Below are 25,545 nucleotides of genomic sequence, written 5' to 3' on the forward strand. Positions count from 1 at the left end.
CGGGGAGCCTCCAGCTGTTGTAAAAGTACAACTACCAGCATGCCCGGACAGCCAAAGGCTATCCGGGCATGATGGGAGTTGTAGTTTTGCAACAGCTGGGGGCACCCTGCTTGGGAAACACTTGTCTATGTTGAGGACAGAATCTTCTTCGGGGTCCTGTACAGTACACACAATGTCCTAAAAAAGTAACATGGAGTCGCCCTCACCTGGTGTCCAAAGGAGCAGCTAACCCTGGTACAGGTAAAGTGTACAGAACATGTAATACCTCCCTGTACTGTAGGGGGCGCTACCAGACACCAGTCAGTGCATACACTTCAGTAATACAGGGGTTTTACCAGTAAAATGCCCATTCTGATTGGTCAGTTCTTCCGGCCACTGATAAGTTTCACAGATCTGAACTGCCTGTACATTGTATGTTGAGTCTGGTTTCAAGTTACAATGGTCCAGAAAAGACCATTGTATGTTGAAACTATCATATGTTGAGGCCATTGTAAGTTGAGGGATCACTGTATCTTCTAACATCATGACTGTGGTGGAAAAAAAAAATTTCAAATCAACTGGTTCCAGAAAGTTGAACAGATTTGTAAATTACTTTTATTAAAACAATCTTCATGCTTCCAGTACTTATCAGCTGCTGTGTACTACAGAAGAAGTTGAGTTGTTAGTTTCAGTCTGACCCCAGTGCTCTCTTCTGACACCTCTGTCCATGTCAGGAACTGTCCAGAGCAAGAGAGGTTTGCTATGAGGAGTTGCTTGTACCCCATGGACAGAGGTGTCAGCAGAGAGCACTGTGGTCAGACAGAAAAGAACTACACAACTTCTCGTGGATCATACAGCAGCTGATCAGTACAGGAAGGATTAAGATTTTTATATAGAAGTAATTTACAAATCTGTTTTACTTTCTGGCATTAGTTGATTTGGAAAAAAAAATTGGTTTCCACCGGAGTACCCCTTTAAAGTGATATCATATGAAGCAATTATATAAAATGAACAGATTTACAAAGGTTTAGGCTGTGTAAATCTTTCTACGCACAGGTATTTTGTGATGGATTCTCCAGTGCTGATATTAATGCCAGTAATACTCTGGAGAGAAGGGGACTAACTGTTCTCAGAGAGTGCAGTATACTCCTAAGCGGGGCCCCCAATAACCCTTCAGCCTCACACATCAAGCTATATGGAGATCTCGTATCTAGCACCTCGCAGAAAATCTGACTTCATGGTGTTAATCTAAAGCAACTGTAGTATAAAAGGTCTATGGCAGACGGCTTCCCCATCTGGAATGTAAGAGTAAAAGCTGCTAAAGATGGTGCGAACAGCAACCAAACACAGCCAGAGTTACGTTACCTCCAAAGGATCTACCGTTAATGTGCTCGCAGATATAACCATGAAGACAGATGCAATATCCGGCATAAACGATCATATTAGATTGTCAGCTTTGTTGACCAGGACCTTCTTTCTACTGTACAGCCCATGGGATTTAAATCACAGGGCAGATGCAAACAGCTATATTACAGATACGTGATACGGTGAGCAGAGAAATCTAGGCGCCCACATTGTATCTATGCTTCTTATCATATTCTGCATTAAAGAAGCTTTTCGTGATAACAGGAGGTTCCCATAGGTTTCCACACCACTAAGGCAGATCGTGCAGCTTCTATGGGGCCCCTAGAGACTGAAGGTTATGAAAATGGAATAGAAATAATAGGATTTGTGCAGTGGCCAAGCACCTCGAAGGGCCCTATGGGGAGATTTATCAAAACCTGTCCACAGGAAAAGTTGCTGAGTTGCCCATAGCAACCAATCAGATCGCTTCTTTCATTTTCAGAGGCCTTTTAACACAATGAAAGAAGAGATCAGATTGGTTGCTATGGGCAACTCAGCAACTTTTCCTCTGGACAGATTTTGATAAATCTCCCCCCTAATGTTTAACACCTTACCTTATAGGACCTTCTGTGCTTGCCCCTGTTCAGATTCCCAATTTAAAGGGCCCCTATATTTATTGCTGCTATAGGTCCCTGCCCTACAGGAATCTCTAAGTATGCCACTGCCCCTGTTCACATGTACGGTGTCCATTTTAGGACATTGTCAGTCGTCAGCTGTAACTCTGTCCTCCAACAGGTGAAACGGCGTCCCGCCTCCTCCCTCGGACCAATCACCGTCAGTCACAACTCCGTCCTCCGTCAGGTGAAACGGCGTCCCGCCTACTCCCTTACACCAATCGCCGCCATCCTTCAGCCACAACTCCATCCTCCCTCATCCGAAACTCCCTCATCCAAAACTCCGTCATGCCTCAGACGATTCTCCCTCAGACGCAACTCCCTGCCGCATAGCTGAGCCGACGCTGCACAGCACTGTATAGGAGAGTCGAAACTGTGAAACTTGCACGTGTACTACAGACACTACATGTGCTACAGAGTCAGTATAGCAGAGCCGACATTGAATAGCGTGTACAGCAGAACCCGAATAGAAGAGAGTCAACACTGACTCAGCTCTGCTACACGGCAGGAACGTTTTTCGTCTGAGGGATGACAGAGTTTCAGATGAGAGACTTTAGGATGGCAAAGGAGGGAGGAGGGAGCTGCGGCTGACGCCTGACGGAGATTGGCCCGAGGGAGGAGATGGGACGCTGTTTCACCTGACGGAGGACGGACACCGTACACATGTCTTATTAGAATAAATAAAATATGGCCTGCAAATAGCGTTGCCACCTTTCTCGCAAACAGATACCGGCAATGCTAATTTGCATAATTATATATGCGTGACATCACAGGATACACATATGCGGGGGAAATTTTATCCTGTTCTGACCCCTATAACTTTTTTATTTCTCCTTATAATGGCCTGTATGAGGGCAAATTTTTTTGTGCCCTGATCTGCATTTTTTAACAGTAACATTTTTGTTTTGATATGACTTTTTGATCACTTTTTTTTTTTTTATAAAATTGGGGAGTTGCAGTTAATTAATAACTACAACTCCCAGCATGCCCTAATACAGCCTGTGGCTTAGCAGCTGCCCCAAATGAAAACAACAACTCCCAGCATGTTAGACTATATAGTCGTATATGGTATAGGTCAGTGTTATCCAAGCAGGGGTGCCTCCAGCTGTTGTAAAACTACAACCCCCAGCATGTCCGGACCGCCAGCGGCGGTCCGGGCATGCTGGGAGTTGTAGTTTTGCAACAGCTGGAGGCGCTCTGGTTGGGAAACACTGGTATATTATATGGTGGAACATTCCGGGAGTTGGAGGATTGGTTGGATAAATACAGGCCATTGTATGGCCGGTATTTTTTATATAAATATATTGGCAGGGTGGCCAAAATACCGGCTGTGCCAGTAAAATACCAGCCAGGTGGCAATCCTACCTGCAAAAGGAGTTTTCACTCTAGAGAACTTATGGCTGCCCATTTATTTAAATGGAGACCAGGAAAAAATAATTCTTCCTGCAGTGTTACTGCAAGAGAAATAAGTATAAGGACATGAGAGGGAATTAAAGGGGTTATCCAGGAAAAAACTTATATATATATATATATATATATATATATATCTCAACTGGCTCCAGAAAGTTAAACAGATTTGTAAATTACTTCCATTAAAAAAAATCTTAATCCTTTCAGTACTTATGAGCTTCTGAAGTTAAGGTTGTTCTTTTCTGTCTAAGTGCTCTCTGATGACACCTGTCTCGGGAACAGCCCAGTTTAGAAGCAAATCCCCATAGCAAACCTCTTCTAAACTGGGCGTTTCCACGTGTCATCAGAGAGCATTTAGACAGAAAAGAACAACCTTAAAGGGTACCTTTCATCAAAAAAACTTTCATCAAAATAACTTTCCAATAGCATGTTATTAAAAAAAATATGCTTCTTTCTATTTCATTTTCCACTTTGAAAAAATGACCACTAGAGGTCTCCCTACCAGTCCTTTTTTTATAGATTTCAGACTCATGCTGGAGTCCTAAATCTCAGACTGCAGCCGGGACTCAGACAAACTCCCTGGCAGTGAGCAGTGGTGGGTTTGTCTGTGTTCCGGCTGCAGTTTGAGATTTAGGACTCCTGCATGAGTCTGAAATCTATGAAAAAGGACTGGTAGGGAGACACCTAGTGGTCATTTTTCAAAGTGGAAAATTAAATAGAACGAAGCATATTTTTTAATAACATGCTATTGGAAAGTTATTCTGCATACATTAATCTATAATATATCAAAAGTTTTTTTGATGAAAGGTACCCTTTAACTTCAGAAGCTCATAAGTACTGAAAGGATTAAGATTTTTTTTAATAGAAGTAATTTACAAATCTGTTTAACTTTCTGGAGCCAAATGATACATAAAAAAAAGTTTTTTTCCTGGATAACCCCTTTAATGCCCTGACACCATTTAGTAAATCTGGTGCTCCTACACATTAGCTGCACACAAAATAAAGGTGTAAATAAATAAATAAATAAATAAATAAAAAATGCTTCACCTACACCTACAATGATGAATACCCCCCCGATGGAGGGAATCAATAACGTGAGACTGTGAGTGAATGCTGGGTAGTATTGTAACAGTTGGGGAGCTGTAGGTTGAAGACTCTACTTCTATAGAGTAAATGTACATAAGGCAGATTTGTTATAGGGCCCCAGACATATACCAATCTCTATTGACGCCATTACTCATATTGGCGTACCCATGATGGGAGTTGTAGTTTTGCAAGTGCTTGAAAGCTACAGGTTGGGAACACTGCGGTAGATGACAGAACCTTAGTAAATGGCTTATAGGACGGTAAGTCTCTTACCAGTCTTTTCTGTGGCTTGATAAGGGGTCGGTTGATGCCATTCATTTTATGATACAATCCGCAGGCATTACACAGGTAGTGTCCGGTGCCATCTCGCCTCCACAGAGGGGTGGACATTGCTCCACAATTGACGCATTCTCTTCCTTCGGCATGGAAGTCTTCAAAGTATTCTGTGGACAGGAAAGTGAGTTATAAGAGCTGAATAAGAATTATGGTCTCTATGTGTAAATAGGGAACATAATGGGATCCACAAACCAAGACACTTAAAGGGGTACTCCGGTGGAAAACATATATATATATTTTTTTTTTTTTAAATCAACTGGAGCCAGAAAGTTAAACAGATTTGTAAATTACTTCTATTAAAAAATCTAAATCCTTCCAGTATTTATTAGCTGCTGAATACTACAGAGGAAATTATTTTCTTTTTGGAACACAGAGCTGTCTGCTGACATCATGAGCACAGTGCTCTCTGCTGACATCTCTGTCCATTTTAGGAACTGTCCAGAGCAGCATTTGTTTTCTATGGGGATTTTCTCCTACTGTGGACAGTTCCTAAAATGGACAGAGATGTCAGCAGAGAGCACTGTGCTCATGATTCAGCAGAGAGCTCTGTGTTCCAAATAGAAAAGAATTTCATCTGTAGCATTCAGCAGCTAATAAGTACTGGAAGGATTAAGATTTTTTAATAGAAGTAATTTACAAATCTGTTTAACTTTCTGGCTCCAGTTGATTAAAAAAAAAAAAAAGTTTTCCACCGGAGTACCCCTTTAACCCAAGCCGCAGGTTGTGGCTGTAATACAGCAGACCCTACAATGCATCCATACTATGTCCATTGTAACTTGCCATATACTTACAATGACAGCAAACTATGTTAGGTAAGATGGAGAAAAATATTAATTCAATGTCAGAAAATAGACGATATGCAACTTACAAGTGGTAAAAATCCCTTATAATTGTTATTTCTGTCGCACTTCATCTTCCTTATACAGAGGTGAAAACAAAAGTGAATGTCTAAAAGTGCACAATCAAATTATCATTCAGATCCAACCAGCTACATGTGACCACAATTACCTTGTACAAGAAACCAAAATGACCCTGAATTTACACAACTAACAACTAATGTTCATTTTTTGTTGTTTTTTTCACAAACATTTTATCGATTCTCATAACTGTAAAAATGTAGTTTGAGTTCACACTTGTTACATTCGCTGTAAATGTCATCTCATCTGGACATGATGGATAGATAGATAGATATGAGATAGATAGATAAATATGAGATAGATGGATAGATAGATAGATAGATAGATAGATAGATACAAACAAAGAATAAGTTGGCCAGCACTATTGATTCCAAACTATTGTTAAAACCTGGCCTACAGGTGCAGGCTGCTGGGCTAAATATACAGCAACAGCAGAATACAGCAGCACACTGCTAGCACAAAGATATAGATAAAACATGAGTATATAGATAAAACATGAGTATATAGATAGAACATGAAAAGCTATACAGCTGTAGTGCAATTAATGAAAGTATGAAACTATGAAATTATGACGGTCCACGCTATTTGACGCCAAATTTGCAAGCTAAGTACCTCATAATTTCATAGTTTCATATTTTCATTAATTGCACTACAGCTGTATAGCTTTTCATGCTCTATCTATATACTCATGTTTTATCTATATACTCATGTTTCATCTATATCTCTGTGCTAGCAGTGTGCTGCTGTATTCTCCTGTTGCTAGATAGATAGATAGATAGATAGATAGATAGATAGATAGATATGAGAAAGATAGATTGATAGATAGATAGATAGATTTGAGATAGATAGATAGATAAATATGAGATAGATAGATATGAGATAGATAGATAGATAGATAGATAGATAGATAGGAGATATACAGATATGAGATAGATAGATAGATATGAGATAGATGGATAGATAGATAGTTAGATAGATATGAGATAGATGGATAGATAGATAGATAGATAGATAGGAGATAGATAGATAGATAGATAGATAGGAGATAGATAGATAGATATGAGATAGATAGATAGATAGATAGATAGATAGATAAATAGATATGAGATAGATAGATATGAGATAGATAGATAGATATGAGATAGATATGAGAGAGATAGATAGATAGATAGATAGATAGATAGATATGAGATAGATATGAGATAGATAGATAGCAGCAGAGAAGACCGCAACACACAAAAGTGTCTTAGTACAAAAAAAGACTTTTATTCCATCTTAGCAAGCAAAAAAATGCAACGTTTCGGTAATCTCACACCACCATCTTCAGGCATAGTGCAATGAACAAACACTGGCTCATAAATAGCCACAACTGACATCATCAATTCATGTTACATCCAATCAGTGTTAAGATACAGATACATCAAATTTACATGAAAGTGCATGCGCATAATTAATTCATAAATTTCATATGAACATCATTTACCATTAGTGCAAATTCATGCTCCCTAATTTATGGTTTTAATCAGCGCTGTCACTTTATCCACATTATCCATGGTGTTTTTTTTTAGGAATAATGAAATATTATTAGAAATTTGACATTTATTTACACTATCTGTATTTATTAACACTTTATGAATTTTCACTAATGGTAAATGATGTTTATATGACATTTATGAATTCATTATGCACTTTTATGTAAATTTGATGTATCTGTATCTTAAGGCTAAGTTTCCATTTGTTTTTTCCTGGTAGTTTTTGGAATACAACCACTGCCAATGCCAGAAGTGGACGCAAAAGGAATAGGACATATAAAGGAAGGATTAACACTTCTCCTCCATTATGGATCCACTTCTGACTTTGGCTCAAAAACTGCAGTGGCAGCTATCCAAAAACTGCCAGAAAAAAGACCAAGTGGAAACTTAGCCTAACACTGATTGGATGTAACATGAATTGATGATGTCAGTTGTGGCTATTTATGAGCCAGTGTTTGTTCATTGCACTATGCCTGAAGATGGTGGTGTGAGATTACCGAAACGTTGCACTCTTTTTGCTTCACTCTTTTTGCTTCACTCTTTTTGCTTCACTCTTTTTGCTTCACTCTTTTTGCTTGCTAAGATGGAATAAAAGTCACTTTTTTTGCACTAAGACACTTTTGTGTGCTGCGGTCTTCTCTGTTGCTATTTAAGTTGGAGCCTTTAACCAAGCCTCCTATTACAATTTTTCCTTAATTCCCTGGTGGATGTGCTGCTTTTTATGTGAATTCTAGATAGATAGATAGATAGACATGAGATAGATTGATTTATCGATATAGAGATGAGCGAATTTACAGTAAATTTGATTCGTCACGAACTTCTCGGCTCGGCAGTTGATGGCTTATCCTTCATAAATGAGTTCAGCTTTCAGGTGCTCCCGTGGTCTGGAAAAGGTGGATACAGTCCTAGGAGACTCTTTCCTAGGACTGTATCCACCTTTTCCAGCCCACCGGAGCAGCGGAAAGCTGAACTAATTTATGCAGGATAAGTCAACAACTGCCGAGACGAAAAGTTCGTGACGAATCGAATTTACTGTAAGTTCACTCATCTCTAGATAGATAGATAGATATGAGATACATAGATATGAAATAGATAGATATGAGATAGATAGATAGTCAGATAGATAAATAAATAGATATGAGAGAGATAGATAGATAGATAGATAGATAGATAGATAGATAGATATGAGAAAGAGAGAAAGATAGATAGATATGAGATAGATAAATAGATAGATATGAGAGAGAGAGAGAGAGAGAGAGAGAGATATGAGATAGAGAGAAAGATAGATAGATATGAGATAGATAGGTAGATATGAGATAGAGAGAAAGATAGATAGATATGAGATAGATAGATAGATAGATATGAGATAGATAGATAATAGATAGATATGAGATAGATATATATGAAATAGATAGATATGAGATAGATAGTTTGATAGATATGAGATAGATAAATAGATAGATAGATAGATAGATATGAGATAGATAGATATGAGATAGATAGATAGATATGAGATAGATATGCGATAGATAGATATGAGAGAGATAGATAGATAGATAATAGGATAGATATGAGATAGATAGATAGATAGATATGAGATAGATAGATATGAGAGAGATAGATAGATAGATAGATAGATAGATATGAGATAGATATGAGATAGATAGATAGATAGATAGATAATAGATAGATAGATAATAAATAGATAGATATGAGATAGATATGAGATAGATAGATATGAGATAGATATGAGATAGATAGATATGAGATAGATAGATAGATAGATATGAGATTGACACCTATGACAAAAATACATATGACATAGATAGATGATAGATAGATAGTAGATAGACAGACAGATAGATAGGTATGAGATATAGATACAGTAGATAGTATATGACATAGATTTTCTAACCCTTCTTTTATACAGCACACATATCCCTTAGCTATAAGTTATCGGCTGCATTTTTGCTGCAGTTTTAACCAAATCATAAATAATTCTGGCACAAAAAAATAATTGTAAAATTTCCACTGAAATATTATTGGACATTTAGGGACTGAGAAATACTCAGGGACCCAAGTAACCGCCCCAGGGAATATTCCACAAAATTGGCCGGTGGTGGAAAATGAATGTTATATGTTCAATGGCAGAACACTGTTACATAAACCATTAGAGTTCACAGCGATGATGGATCATTGTGTGACATGGGAATGCAACTGGATGCTTGGATCTGTTGGAGTTGAGGTCACTTTGTTTTGCGCTGTAAGTTTATAAAGCACAAGTGACATCGCTGCGCGGGGTGAAACGTTTAATAAGTGGCATTGTTTTCTGATCTGGCCTCCGCTGTTCCTGGCACATTTACATTTTTGGCACATTTCAGCTGCACTCCGCTTAATGTTGAATTCTGTAATGACTATTTGGGTGTGCTGGCGGTGACCTGACTCTAATGTATAGAGGGACAATATTTTATGTGTTATGTATCGCTGCCAAGCCCTGTGCACGTTAACATGTATTCATTTGTGTGAGTGATACATAGCTCCCCACTGGCACATGGGTGAATTTCCACAGAGAAGGGGGTGGAAATGAAGATTGATTGAAAGCAGTCTTGTGACTATTTGCATACATATTGGAAAAGATTAACCCCTTCACAGCAAAAGGCGTGTTCTTTTTCCCAGCAGTCCCCACAGAGCTGGACAATAAATGATTAGTCCAATGTTATTGCAAGATGATAAAAGGAGGAGGGGGCTTGGAAACTTTCCTGAACTCCATCACATAGTTTTCCATGCTGACTGCTGGCGACAGGCAGGCTGGGGGCTGATGGAATGCTTATGGCTCACAGCTCAGGGTTCGGACAGTTTTTGGTGAGCTCCTACAATACAAATCTATCACCAGGGCTCTGCAGCTGACAAATGACAGACCCTGGGAGTGGGAGGAGAAGGGGGGGAGGGCAGATTCCCCGGTCAATCTAAAAAGCTGCGAGCATCCTCCAGTCTGAGGAAGACCCTGACATGGAGATAAATGAGCATCTGAAATAGGCACTTTGATGTACGCAGACACCATGGGCACCATGATGTACATCTCATGGAAAAATGGAAGTTGTCAGATGTCAAGCCAGGGATACTTCTAACTTTTTTTTTTGGTGGGGGGGGGGGGGGGGGGGGATGCAACTTTAGGATGGTTCTAACTTTTTGTGAAGAGTAAATGGTCCAACACCCCCGAAACTAGCGATGGAAAAGTGGAGGGATGTAAAATATATGTATTCAAAAATTTACCCCTTGCACAGTGTTCGACCAAAAGTTATCTCTTCTGAGATGTCACTCAACGCAGCTTATTTCCCTGAGAACAAAAGAATTGGGCATGTTAAAATCCAAGTGTAGATGTTAAAGGAGAACTCCAGAATAGAAAAATTGTCCTCAACTGCCAGCAGTAAAAAAAAATAAAGAGGTACATACATTCCTTCGCTCCCCGGTGCCTCCGGTAACCCCATCCGGTCTCTGCCGCGATCCTCTTCCTCACGAATATTCGCAATTCGAACATTCGTCACGAATATCGCATATTTGCGAATTCGCGAATATTACGAATTTCACGATTAAAATACGCTATTACAAATATTCGTCTTTTTTTTCAAACTGTTTTAAAAACTGAGCACATTGTAGGGATCTCCTTCGACTGATAACTACAATGCTTGTATAATTTCATTAAAGACCCAGGGATGAGACTGTGAGGCGAAAGGTTTATTCTTGCGAATATTCGCATTGCGAATATTCGCAATGCGAATATTTGTGGAAATTCCGCCCTACTTATGCCTGTGAGCCAATGAGAGTTCTGCAAGCACAGCTGTCAGAGCTTAGCAACGTCCCTAGCTACGTCCCTCGCATGATGTTATAGCGCGCGTGCGCAGACGAGCGAAATTTTGCTATTAATTTCGCATTCGCAATAGCAAAATTTCGCAATTCAAAAAAACGTCACAAATATAACGAATATTCGAATTTCACGAATATGGGATGAATATTCGTCCTCATATTCGCGAAATATCGCAAATTCGAATATGGCATATGCCGCTCATCACTACTTTTGACATGTCTGGACAATATGTCAAATGTTTATAGAAATGACAGCGACGCTTTAATGTTCATCATGGTAAGCTAGGTGGCTTATGAGTTGACAGTGCAGCATTGGGGTCTTGGTTCTGGATCTGAAGTAAATCATTTTCATCTTAAAGCAGTACTCCACTGCTCAGCGTTTGGAACAAACTGTTCCGAACCCTGGAGCCGGCACCAGGAGCTTGTGATGTTATGCCCCGCTCCCTCAATGCAAGTCTATGGGAGGGGGCGTGACAGCAGTCACGCCCCCTCCCATAAACTTGCATTGAGGGGGTGGGTCGTGAAGTTATGAGGGCCAGGGCTATGACGTCACGAGCTCCCAGCGCCGGCTCCAGAATTCGGAACAGTTTGTTCCAAATGCTGAGCAACGGAGTACCCCTTTAAATTCTTAAATTGAAACACAAATATCAACAAGAGGAGGTACAAAATAAAAATAAGGAGGGTAAAATTAAGAAAATATTAGTACCCTATCGCAGAATATGTTAATTCATGTTAAAAACATGAGAGCATATTTGTCATGGGCAGGGCCTCAGAAGCCACCTATAGAACCACAATCATGGAGTCAACAATCATAAAAAATAGTAAACCTAAAGGGACAGGTTGTATACATTAAAGGGGTACTCCGGTTGGGGAAAAAATCTAATCAACTGGTGCCAGAAAGTTAAACAGATTTGTAAATTACTTCTATTTAAAAATCTTAATCTTTCCAGTACTTATCAGCTGCTGTATGCTCCACAGGAAGTTGTGTAGTCCTTTTCTGTCTGACCACAGTGCTCTCTGCTTACACCTCTGTCCATGTCAGAAACTGTCCAGAGGACAAGTAAATCCTCATAGCAAACCTCTCTTGCTCTGGACAGTTCCTGACATGGACAAAGGTGTCAGCAGAGAGCACTATGGTCAGACTGAAAAGAACAAACCACTTCCTCTGTAGTATACAACAGCTGATAAGTACTGGAAGGATTAAGATTTTTTAATAGAAGTAATTTACAAATCTGTTTAACTTTCTGGCACCTGTTGATTTGAAAAAAAAATTCTACAGAGTACCCCTGTGAAACAACTTAACCCCTTAAGGACTCAGGGTTTTTCAGATTTTGCACTTTCGTTTTTTTTCTCCTTACCTTTTAAAAATCATAGCCCTTTCAATTTTCCACCTGAAAATCCATATTATGGCTTATTTTTTGCGTCACCAATTCTACTTTGCAGTGACATTAGTCATTTTACCCAAAAATTCAAGGCAAAACGGAAAAAAAATAATTGTGCGACAAAATCGAAGAAAAAACGCCATTTTGTAAATTTTGGGGGCTTCCGTTTCTACGCAGTGCATATTTCGGTAAAAATGACACCTTATCATTATTCTGTAGGTCCATACGGTTAAAATGATACCCTACTTATATTGGTTTGATTTTGTCGCACTTCTGGAAAAAGTCATAACTACATGCAGGAAAATGTATACGTTTAAAAATGTCATCTTCTGACCCCTATAACTTTTTTATTTTTCCACGTACAGGGCGGTATAAGGACTCATTTTTTGTGCCGTGATCTGAAGTTTTATCGGTATGATTTTTGTTTTGATCAGACTTTTTGATCACTTTTTATTCATTTTTTAATGGTATAAAAAGTGACCAAAAATAAGCTTTTTTGGACTTTGGAATTTTTTTGCGCATACGCCATTGACCGTGCGGTTTAATTAATTATATATTTTTATAGTTCGGACATTTACGCATGCGGCGATACCACATTTTTTTTATGGGAAAAGGGGGGTGATTCAAACTTTTATTAGGGAAGGGGTTAAATGACCTTTATTAACACTTTTTTTTTACTTTTTATTTTCAGTGTTATAGGTCCCATAGGGACCTATAACACTGCACACACTGATCTCTCATGCTGATCACTGGCGTGTATTAACACGCCTGTGATCAGTGTTATCAGCGCTTGACTGCTCCTGCCTGGATCTCAGGCACGGAGCAGTCATTCGTCGATCGGACACCGAGGAGGCAGGTAAGGGCCCTCCCGGTGTCCTGTAAGCTGTTCGGGAAGCCGCGATTTCACCGTGGCAGTCCCGAACAGCCCGACTGACTAGCCGGGATAGTTTCACTTTCACTTTAGAAGCAGTGGTCAGTAGAGATGAGCGAATTTACAGTAAATTCGATTCGTCACAAACTTCTCGGCTCTGCAGTTTATGGCTTATCCTGCATAAATGAGTTCAGCTTTCAGGTGCTCCCGTGGGCTGGAAAAGGTGGATACAGTCCTAGGAAAGAGTCTCCTAGGACTGTATCCACCTTTTCCAGCCCACCGGAGCACCTGAAAGCTGAACTAATTTATGCAGGATAAGACCTCAACTGCCGAGCCGAGAAGTTTGTGACGAATCGAATTTACTGTAAATTCGCTAATCTCTAGCAGTCAGCTTTGACCGCCGCTTCTAAAGAGTTAATGCCGCACATTGCTGCGATCGGCGACGTGTGGTATTAGCCGCGGGTCCCGGCCGTTGATGAGCGCCGGGACCGACGCGATGTGATGCGGGGTCGCAGCGCGACCCCGCTTCATATCGCGGGAGCCGGCGCAGGACGTAAATATACGTCCTGCGTCGTTAAGGAGTTAAACAAAAGGAAAAGTCAATCCAGGGTCAATATGGTAGGGCAAACCACTGTCCAACCAAGCAGTCAGACACACATCAGTGTATTTTGTACATGGGCAAAAATAGGGAGTAAAAGGGGTATCAGACAAACCACACAGAGGGTCACAGAGATGGGAGATACCTAGGCGAGGTAAACTAGATAACAAAGTTGCTGAGTTGCCCATAGCAACCAATCGGATCACTTCTTTCATTTTTGAAAGGCCTGTGAAAAATGAAAGCATCGATCTGATTGGTTGCTATGGGCAACTCAGCAACTTTTCCTCAGGACAGGTTTTGATAAATCTCCCCCAAAGAGTTTATAGAGAAGTAGTAAGTTTCGTGTTGGAGAATACAGGATTCCCTGTGATCGGTGTGACAGGGCCATCAGGTGTGACCATGTGCGTTTACACCACATTAACCAACACAATTGGCACCAACTCCTGTGTGACCAAGGGCACAGCTTCCCTCACCAAGCGAAAAAGGGCATGTTTAGGTAGCCGTGGAATCAATGTTGGTTCTATGGTCGATGTGGATATTTCTAGCGCAGTCCAACGTTTGGAATCCTTATAGTGGAAAAATCCAACAATCTCATTTCAGCCCTGTCAAGACCGCGTGGGCGATTCACGGTGGTTTACGACAGTCTAAAACAAGTAATGGAGGGAGGGGCAGAGCATTCATTTTCAGTACAGTGGTCCCTCAAGTTACAATATTAATTGGTTCCAGGACGACCATTGTATGTTGAGGCCATTGTATGTTGAGACCATAACTCTATGGAAACCTGGTAATTGGTTCTGAAGCCACCAAAATGTCATCCAAAAATAGGAAAAAGTGAAGATTAAAGAAAAATAAGTAGATAAATTAACTAATATAGATAAAGCAATTCCATACATATAAAAGTAAGAAAGAGCTGCTGGGAGCTGCAAATCACTGTTTATGTTAGTGTTTTCCAACCAGGGTGCCTCCAGCTGTTGCAAAACTACAACTCCCAGCATGCCCGGACAGCCGAAGGCTGTCCGGGCATGCTGGGAGTTGTAGTTTTGCAACAGCTGGAGGCACCCTGGTTGAGAAAAGCTGGTCTATGTAGAGGACAGGAGCTTCTTCAGGGTCCTGTACAGTACACACAGTGGGGGGGGGGTATGTATGAAGGATTTTACCCTGTTTTTTTTTACTGTGATTTGTCTCAAATTTCCTTTTATGTCACTTTTTGCGACAAACAATTGCGCCAAATGGTTTAGAACAAAATCACTGATTTCACTTTGTTAGTCGTGATTTCAGTTACAATCATTCTTCGGTCTGGAATTCATTAATTGCGACTTTTCGATTTGGCGCAAGTTTAGGCGCAAATACCTTCATTTAGGCGCAAATCTACACCAAGAATAAAGTGACAGAGAAAATAGCTACAACAATAGAATGTCCCAAAGTCAGATTTACTGCCTGGAATTCTGGGGTCTGCGCCTTATGTAGGGCTACATTTGTGCCAAAATTACAATTTTGCGTACGACAATTGATAATTTTGGCGCAAATATGCTCCATTTGACGCAAAAAACATACATAAAATCGCACATTGCTACACCATTATTGATACATGTCCCCCAGTGTCCTAAAAAAGTAACATGGAGCCGCCCTCACCTGATCTCCAAAGGAGCAGCTAACCCTGGTACAGGTAAAGTGTACAGAACATGTAATACCTTCCTGTACTGTAGGGGGCGCTACCAGATATCAGTCAGTGCATACGCTTCAGTAATACAGGTAAAGAGTACAGAACATGTAATACCTCCCTGTACTGTAGGAGGCGCTACCAGACACCAGTCAGTGCATACGCTTCAGTAATACAGGGGTTTTACCAGTAAAATGCCCATTCTGTTTGGTCAGTTCTTCCAGTTGTGACACGTTTCACAGATCTGGACTGTCTGTACATTGTATGTTGAGTCTGGTTTCAAGTTACAATGGTCCAGAAAAGACCACTGTATGTTGAAACTATTGTATGTTGAGGCCATTGTAAGATGAGGGATCACTGTATATTTATCTGACCCAGGCATGAGAAGTCTTTATTGTTCTAAGAAGTCAAAAGTAGATTATTTTGTAAAAATCAATGTTCCCCAACTTGTGGCTCTCCAGCTGTTGCAAAACTACAACTCCCAGCATGCCCTTCATTGTCCATTCGGCAGTCAGGGAATGCTTTGAGATGTAGTTTTGCAAGAGATGAAGGATCACAGGTTGGAGAACACTGTTCCAGATATTGTCCCATAATAGTCCCTGTTTGCATATGAACTGATATTAGGACAGCCACGTGGAAAAGCAAATTCCTCCCTGCAGCCAGTATACAGGTTACAGACTGTTTTATCACAGTCTGTACCTTGAGCTCTATAAAAAACGATGGATCACCATAAACAGCCTATAATACAATGTGCTGATGGAGTCCAGGACCAGCAGCTGTGGGGAATTTGCTTCTTCTATGTAGATTGCTGCTGTGATTCGGACAGTGTATTAGGCATAATACATCAAGTGTACCTAGAGACTGGAGGAAGCCGGCCGGCCATAGCCCACAGCACAGTGCCACTAGATCAGAGTCCTCCGCCATTGGCTAAGGGTGGGTACAAAGTTTTATCTGTATACGGTTTGAAAAATGATGTCCGGTTGCATCCGTTTTTTAAGAAAAAAAAACATATACATTATGAACTTTTCACTCCATTATGAATAAAGTTTCACTTGTTTGACTGAAATTCCAAGAAAAAAAACTGTGCAAAGTCAAAAACCGTATGGTGAAAACTGGATGGAACCGTACACACACACAGTTCTGTACGGTTCCCATTGACTCCCATGTTAAAAAAAAAAAAAAACGTATATGGGTCAATACGGTTTTTCACCTAAACCAAAAACCGTGGTAGGCCACGGTTTTCTGTCCAGAAAAAAAAAAGTAAAAAAAAACGTGTGGTGTGAAAAACTAAGACAACCGTATACAATATGGTGCATACGGTTTTGAATGGAAAGTCTATGGCCACGGTTTGCTGTACGGTTGCATACATTTTTTTTTTTATTTATTTTTTTTAAACATATCCAAAAACTGTATAGAAAATCGTGGTGGGAAATCACTCTAAGAGTCGTTTGTGGCTAGTGACAGTATCAAACATTTCCAAAATAGATGGTATAATAATAATAATAGCTTCAGGTTTCAATCAGAAAATATTAACAAATTCTGAATTTCTTGTTTCTATATTTCAAAGGTCTCTTCTTAAAGGGGTTATCCAGGAGAAAACTTTTTTTATATATCAACTGGCTCCAGAAAGTTAAACAGATTTGTAAATTACTTCTATTAAAAAATCGTATTCCTTTCAGTACTTATGAACTGCTGAAGTTGAGTTGTTCTTTTCTGTCTAAGTGCTCGCTGATGACACGTGTCTCGGGAAATGTCCAGAGTAGAAGCAAATCCCCACAGCAAACCTCTTCTACTCTGTGCAGTTTCCAAGATAAGCAGAGATGTCAGCAGAGAGCACTGTTGCCAGACAGAAAACAACTCAACTTTAGCAGCTGATAATTATTGAAAGGAATAAGATTTTTTAATAGAAGTAATTTACAAATCTGTTTAACTTTCTGGAGCCAGTTTTTTTCCTGGAATACCCCTTTAAAGGGGTAAACCCTAAACATCTTATCCCTATCAAAAGATCTCCCTGCTGTACCCGGCGTTCGTTTAGAGCATCGTATGGAGCGCCGGAGGCTCGCGCCGTCAGGCCCCCTCCCATAGACTTGCATTAAGGGGGCATAGCCGTGTCATCCGGCATGAAGAGAAGTTCGCTTCGTGCACCGGATGTCTTGAGTGCTGCAGTCGAGATCGCGGGGGTCCTTTAGATAGGGGATAAGATGTCTAGGGGCAGAGTGCCCGTTTAATATTTGAGTTCAATGGGGAACATTTATCATTGGGTTTACACCACTTTAATGTTCTAAATGTTCCTGCAATTTTTACGCAATTGCATTTTTTGCCCATTTTTTTCTGCAACTTTTGCACAAAGTTGTCTACTGTTTGGTCCACCGTACACCACTTTTTGTAGTGGAGCTGTATTTATTATTTGTGCAAATAAAATTTAGAAGTGTTTTTTTTTTTTTTTTTTTTTTTTGCACAAAGCCTACTTTTTTGTGCAAACCTACACAAAAGGACACGTAAGTCTGTGCACCATTTTGGTACATTTTGAGAAACTGTGTAAAAAATACACCAAGCTGACAGGGGTAAAATCTATACTACCTCACACCAACATTAATAAATGTCCCCCAATGTGACTACTAGAGATGAGCGAACTTACAGTAAATTCGATTCGTCACGAACTTCTCAGCTTGGCGGTTGCTGACTTTTCCTGCATAAATTAGTTCAGCTTTCCGGTGCTCCGGTGGGCTGGAAAAGGTGGATACAGTCCTAGGAAAGAGTCTCCTAGGACTGTATCCACCTTTTCCAGCCCACGGGAGCACCGGAAAGCTGAACTAATTTATGCAGGAAAAGTCAGCAACCGCCGAGCCGAGAAGTTCGTGACGAATCGAATTCACTGTAAGTTCGCTCATCTCTAGTGACTACCAACAATTCCTCAAAGCTGAATGTGGCTCACAAGGTTCTGATCCAGATCATACTATCAATAATAAACACTTCTACTAATCTATTTTTCTTTGCCAACATTTACTGAGAGTTTTCGAAAGAGAAAATTTTGTAAAAATTTTAGCAAGAATTTTGAAAATGGTCACTAAAATCTGAAATTAGCCCCTACACACTGGGGTTAGAATTATTATTGCAAATGCAAATCGAAATTATTTTTGATAGGATTTTTTTCCTTATCTTGTTTTGAAAAACTTTTACATTTGCTAAAAAATTCTTAAAATAACATTTGGGCGCATAATTTGTAAATAAGAGATAGAACGCAATTAAATATGCTGTGAAAACTATGGCAATTCAGCAAAATTTTGCGTGTAAAAAAAAAATACGTTTTTACAAACAAAATGAATTTCAGATGTATTTTCTAGTATTTTGAAACATTGGTGAAACATAAATTTTCCTGATCTTTATTTAAATGCTACAATGCAATTAGCAAACCAGCATTTTTGGGGTCATTTAGATCCTAAAAAAGATGTGCACAAAAACCCTCAAAATGTTATGTTTCAATGCAATTGGATGTTAAGAAAAAAAAAAAGCTATTGTTTCTTGAGACGTAAATGGACATTTTGTTATATTTCTCAAAAATGTGACAAAATACTGTGTGTGCGCATAGCCTTAAACCTTTATCATAACTGTATAGACATGTGTCTTAGTCTATTTTTTCAGTACAACTGTATACAATAGTATGACATTTATTTATACAGCAAAACGAGAAAACAATGCAGTTGTAGGGTGCGTTCACACGCTCTTTGTTTTTGCGGGTTTTCCGCAGCATATTTGAAAGGGGCGGGCTCTTCTCGGCTGTCCATAGCAGATTGTCCGCGGCGGAATTTACGCTGCGGAAAATCCGCCGTAGTCCCTACTGATTTTAATGGGGCTTGTGGCGGATTTTCCGCAGCGTAAATTCCGCTGCGGACAATCTGCTATAGACAGCCGAGAAGAGCCCGCCCCTCTCAAATACGCTGCGGAAAACCCGCAAAAACAAAAGAGCGTGTGAACGCACCCGTATGGACATTTTTTATATAATAATGCCAAGAGATTTCTTTACCACCAAACAGTAAGCGTCACCTCTATATGGTAACGCTAAGTTCACACGGTGTATTTTCAAGCGTATTAAAAATAAATAAATAAAAGACACCTGAAAATACACCGTGTGAACAAAGTCTAATGGGGAGATTTATCAAAACCTGTGCAGAGGAAGAGTGGTGCAGTTGCCCATAGCAACCAATCAGATCGCTTCTTTCATTTTCCACAGGCCTCTTTAGAGGCCTGTGGAAAATGAAAGAAGCAATCTGATTGGTTGCTATGGGCAACTGCACCACTCTTCCTCTGCACAGGTTTTGATAAATCTCCCCCTAAGAGAAGAGACAAAAAAAATTGTATTTAGGTCAAATTTCATACACGGAATATTATAGAATTTTTATTGTCATTTTGTAAAAATGTTTTTTTATTTTTTATTTTTTGTGTTTGTTCTTGTGATGTAACTTTAAATTCTACAGCAAAATATAAAAAGCAAACCCATAAATTGTGCTTTGGTTTGTGGTGTTTTTGTTTGTAGTGTTTTAGCCATTAATATGTTTTTTATTTTATTTTTTTCCGGACACAGGATGATTAGGACAGGGTGAATATATATATATATATATATATATATATATATATATATATATATATATGTTTTATTTTTTATTTTTATTTTTTTTGTGGGGGGGGGATTTTTTTCACATTGAACTACATTTCTTTATGAAAAGCTGCTTTTTTACATGTATTTAACATTTTTTTAATATGTAAATTTACTTTTGTTTTTGACATTTTACTTCTCATATAATTTGCAAAATACACATAGCCATATGTCAGTATTTATGTACAACTGCATACACAAATTATTTTATATTTGAGGGGTTAGTGATGTTTTTTTAAATTTTATTTTATTTATTTTTTTCGAAATACAGCATGCTCAGGGAATTATTTTAATTTTTTTCTGAAATTTTCTTCCCATTTTTGTCTGTCACATGATTAAGACGCATTTATGATTTAAAAAAAAAAATTTCACATTTACAATTTGGTGGAAGACTCTTTGGCAGATTTGCTAAATAAAATAGGGGAATTTATCATTTTCTGTGTAAACGATATTATTTTTACTTTTTATTTTTAGGAGCCTCTCCTATTTTCTATATTTTTTCTTATTATTTATTTATTATTATTTTTATTATTATTATTTTATATTATTTTTAACCCCTGTTTGCCTTGCCGTACGTCATGTGTACTTCCTATATTTATCATAGAGGTGCATGTTGTATATAAATTGCAAAAGAGTGAAGATCTTAGCAAGTTTCAAAGTGGGTTCAAGGCTTATGTGAAAATGTGCAAAAATTTTAACATTTTTGTTGCAGTTTATATGTCACTGACCACTGCAAAAGCTAACCCTGCCCATTCAGATGAATAGGATTGTCTCGGGGTAGATTGCATACAAATATCTTCTCCATTGGAAATAACCACACATAGAAGACAATGGCAGACAGATAACATTCATAAGAATTTATATTAGCGACAGCTATAGCTCGCTGCCTCTATGGTGACAAGGAGATGCATCATGGTTACATAGTTATAGGTTGCTCTGGTAATATACTATTTAACTGATTTTTATATCTATATAATTCAGGTCTCCTGACCTGTATGCCCCATGAAATAATTCTGGAATATATTTTCTTAGGGTACGTTCACACGTATGCAGATTTGACGCGCAGGGTTCTGCTACAGATTTCAATGTAAACTAAATGACTGAGCACAGCTTCTAATCTGCAGTTATGTATGTGTGAAACGTACCCTTAGGGTATGTTCACATGTGCGTATTTTTGCTGCAGATTTGCTGCTGCAGATTTTGTTACCCGTTGACTTCAATGGGTAGCCACATCTGCTACAACTAATCTACAGCAGAAAATATGTATGTGTGAACGTCCCCTTATACTTCTGTACTGTGCCAGTCCTCTGTTAGGCTGCATTCACACCTCGTTTTCAGCCTACGTTTGCCGGGAGGGGAAAACCGGGCTCTCCCGTACCCCAGCTGGACCGGCGCTGAAATCCATTTACTTTAATGAGCAGACCAGGGTCAAACAGTGACTCCGGTCGGCTCATTTTTGACCCGTATCCGGTTTCCTGACCGGACCTAAAACCATAGTATACTACAGTTTTAGGTCTGATCACAAAACCGGATACGGCCAAAAAAACGCAAGAAAAAATGCCACAGAATTTTCCTGTGTTTGGTGTTTTTTTCTTGCGTTTTTTATGGCGTTTTTTGATTTTGAGTGGAAATTGCATTTTTGGCCCCTTTGACGTTCAAAATTTGTTGGGTAATAAAAAATAAAAAGAAAAGAAAAAAAAGGATGCAGTAGTGATGGAAACAAAAATTATTTAACAAAATTTATATTTTTTATAACAAAATTTTTATAAATTTTTAATAAAGTGTGTATGTGTGTTTCACTTTTTTTCTGTATTTTTTTTTACATTTTTTTAGGTAGTGTTATTACTCCCAGCATGGAACAGACTGTTCCATGTTGGGAGTAGTAGTACCTGTACTAATAGACATATCGCCCCGGGTGTCACTCCTGACACCTGAAGCAATCATCCATAATATAGCAGAGATGCGGAGTGGCTCTTTACATCGCTCGCATCTCTGTACTATACTCCGGGCCGGTCAGTGATGTGAATAGAATTCACATCACTCATTCATATTTTCCGCCCAGAGTGGGGATTGGCCGGATGGTTGCAGCCAATCACAGCTGTCAGAGGGAAATATGAATGAGTGATGTTCTATTCATATCACTGGCCAGCCGGAGTATAGTGCAGAGATGCGGAGCACAGGAGAAAGCCGCTCCGCAGCTCTGAAATAGATACAATGATCGCATCGGGTGTCAGGAGTGACACCCCCTGTGATCTGTCCTTAACTGCAGGTACTACTACTACAAACATGGAGCACACTCTTCTCCATGCTGGGAGCTGTAGTACCTGCATTAATAGACAGATCACAGCGTATGTCACTCCTGAGACCAGCTGTGATCCTCCTGAATAATGTATAGATGCGGCCGGCCGCTCTTCTATGGTCCTTTGCACTGGCCAATCACAACTCTCTGCGGGAAATATGAATAGGTGTATATATACGGCAGTGTAGGGGACCATAGAAGAGCGGCCGCCTGCATATATACATTATACAGAAGGATCATAAAAGGCCCGGGGCAATCTGTCAATTAGTACAGGTACTACTACTCCCCTTCTGGAACAGTGTGTTCCATGCTGGGAGTAGTAGTACCACCTAAAAAAATTTAAAAAGTGAAAAACACACACACTACATTTTTATTATTGTCGGCTACATTTTTTGTGCCCTACCCGCCCATATAAAATGATCCCTGTTTCAAAATTTATAAAAATTTAGTTATAAAAAAGATAAATTACAATACAATTTTTTCCATCACTACTGTATCTTTTTTTTTTTTTTTTTTTTTTAATGGTACCCTACGAAATTTTATTAAAAAAAAAGGTATCTCCATCACTTTTTTGGATTGCTTAAGTCTAAAAAAGAATAAAAAATGACTTCAAAAACGCCAAAGTTAAAACCCACATGTCGTTTTTCTTGGCGTTTTTTTACTCCCATAGACTTTTATGGGAGAAAAATGCCACAATTTTAGGGAAAAAAAACCCCATAGGCTCAACATGATGCGACTTTGCAAAACCGCCAAAGAGCTGAAAAAGAGTGAAAAAATGCCAAAAGCATTTTAAAAACGCCAAACTGAAAAACGCAAAGTGGAAAAAGAATTTTGCGATTTCTCATTGATTTCCAGCTAACACTTGGCCACAGCATTTTTTCAATGAAAAAACGCCATGGGGCCGTTTTAGCGTTTTTTGGGGGAAAAACGCACACACAAAAAACCAAGTAAAAACTTAGCCTTAGGCAGGGGATTCATCATAGGAACCTCCAGCTGCTTCAGTTTAGGGAACGTTTAATTTGCAAACAGTGAGCTGAGCCCAACCATAGCTGATAATGGTGACTGTATAAATCGTGATGATTGAACCGCCCTGTCCGCAGGCTTGTGTAACCTCTTGTGCACAGCCATCGCTCTGACATTACTAATATTTAGGGTCAATTACTCCCATGGAGCGATCATTTACTGATAACTGGACTTGTAGCTATTCCCTTATCTTCACCTGTCAAATAAGCAACGTTTTCAGCTCCAGAACACATGCAGGCAGCACAAGTGACTTTTGTACTGAGAGATTTATCCAGAGGTCTCATTCCCCTCCTGCTGATCCTACTCCAGATATAACTCAGCATGTGCTGGCAGGGCAAGCATGGATTTGTAGTTCTACAGTAGCATAGGCCAGTGGTCTCCAACCTGCAGACCTCCAGATGTTGCAAAACTACAACTCCCAGCATGCCCGGACAGCCGTTGGCTGTCCGGGCATGCTGGGAGTTGTAGTTTTGCAACATCTGGAGGTCCGCAGGTTGGAGACCACTGGCATAGGCTAACTAACCAAAGTTCAACAGCTTCTTTATAGGAGCTTTTTACAGTAGTGGTTAGAGATGAGCGAACTTACAGTAAATTCGATTCGTCACGAACTTCTCGGCTCGGCAGTTGATGTCTTTTCCTGTGTACATTAGTTCAGCCTTCAGGTGCTCCGGTGGGCTGGAAAAGGTGGATACATTCCTAGGAAAGAGTCTCCTAGGACTGTATCCACCTTTTCCAGCCCACCGGAGCACCTGAAAGCTGAACTAATTTACGCAGGAAAAGACATCAACTGCCGAGCCGAGAAGTTCGTGACGAATCGAATTTACTGTAAGTTCGCTCATCTCTAGTAGTGGTCTTCAACATTTGGATCTCTTGAGCTATTGGCTCGTAGTCATCCCTCACTATTAGGGAATAAATGGATCATATACTTCTGATGCTCGTTGCCTCCAGGTAAACAATTGGAGTGAACAGGATATAGCACAATTCCCCTTATTTAATGTCTATGCCAATGGCCATATTATAGTTCTATACAGGTACATCTTATGTGTGTAATTTTCTGCAGATTTTCCACAGCTGATTTTGCTACCTACAGACTTTAATAGGTAGCAAAATCTGCTGCAGAAAATCTGCAGCAAAATCTGCACGTGTGATCCTGCCCTTTGGTTACATTCGCACATAAATTATCTGCTGCATATTTTGTGCAGCTGATTTTGCTACCCATAGCCAACTTTAGGCCTGTGGTAGATGGGGGGGGGGGGGCAAAACATAACTAGAGATGAGCGAATTACAGTAAATTCGATTCGTCACGAACTTCTCAGCTCGGCAGTTGATGGCTTATCCTGCATAAATGAGTTCAGCTTTCAGGTGCTCCCGTGGGCTGGAAAAGGTGGATACAGTCCTAGGAGATTCTTTCCTAGGACTGTATCCACCTTTTCCAGCCCACCGGAGCACCTGAAAGCTGAACTAATTTATGCAGGAAAAGTAATCAACTGCCGAGCCGAGAAGTTCATGACGAATTCAATTTACTGTAAATTCGCTCATCTCTAAACATAACATTGACTATTCAGGTCAGTCCAGAAGAGGCATGTGACCTGTACCACTGTATGGGTAAAGTATAATATTTTCACACTTATTGGGTGCACTATTATCAGGCATACGTTCTGGAACACATGGGGAAACTATGAGAGACCTCTGCTCAGTATCAATGTTGGGTGCATTATGGGAGAACTGATGGTTATCTGAGGGGACACTACTGGCACTGTTAGGTTGGGTTCACATATGTCTGGCATCCGGCACAGGTGAACTCAGCCTAAATCTCTGCACAACTGATGCCACAACTAAAGACAAGTTGCCATCAGTTGTATGGCATCTTGCATCCATTGTTTCTGTCCGGCAGACAGGGGAACGCAGAAAGCTTT

At 39.6% G+C, this 25,545-nt stretch overlaps 1 protein-coding gene across 1 annotated transcript in view; it reads right to left on the reverse strand.

Moving 5' to 3' along the window:
• Positions 1-25,545, reverse strand: part of GATA5 (GATA binding protein 5) — an 83,058-nt gene that overhangs the window by 16,124 nt on the left and 41,389 nt on the right. The window contains exon 3 of the mRNA XM_056548555.1: positions 4,767-4,936. Within this exon, the coding sequence (XP_056404530.1) occupies positions 4,767-4,936 (170 nt within the window). The remainder of the gene's footprint in view (positions 1-4,766; positions 4,937-25,545) is intronic.

The sequence above is a fragment of the Hyla sarda genome, chromosome 12, assembly GCF_029499605.1.
Source record: "Hyla sarda isolate aHylSar1 chromosome 12, aHylSar1.hap1, whole genome shotgun sequence".
Lineage (NCBI taxonomy): Eukaryota > Metazoa > Chordata > Amphibia > Anura > Hylidae > Hyla > Hyla sarda.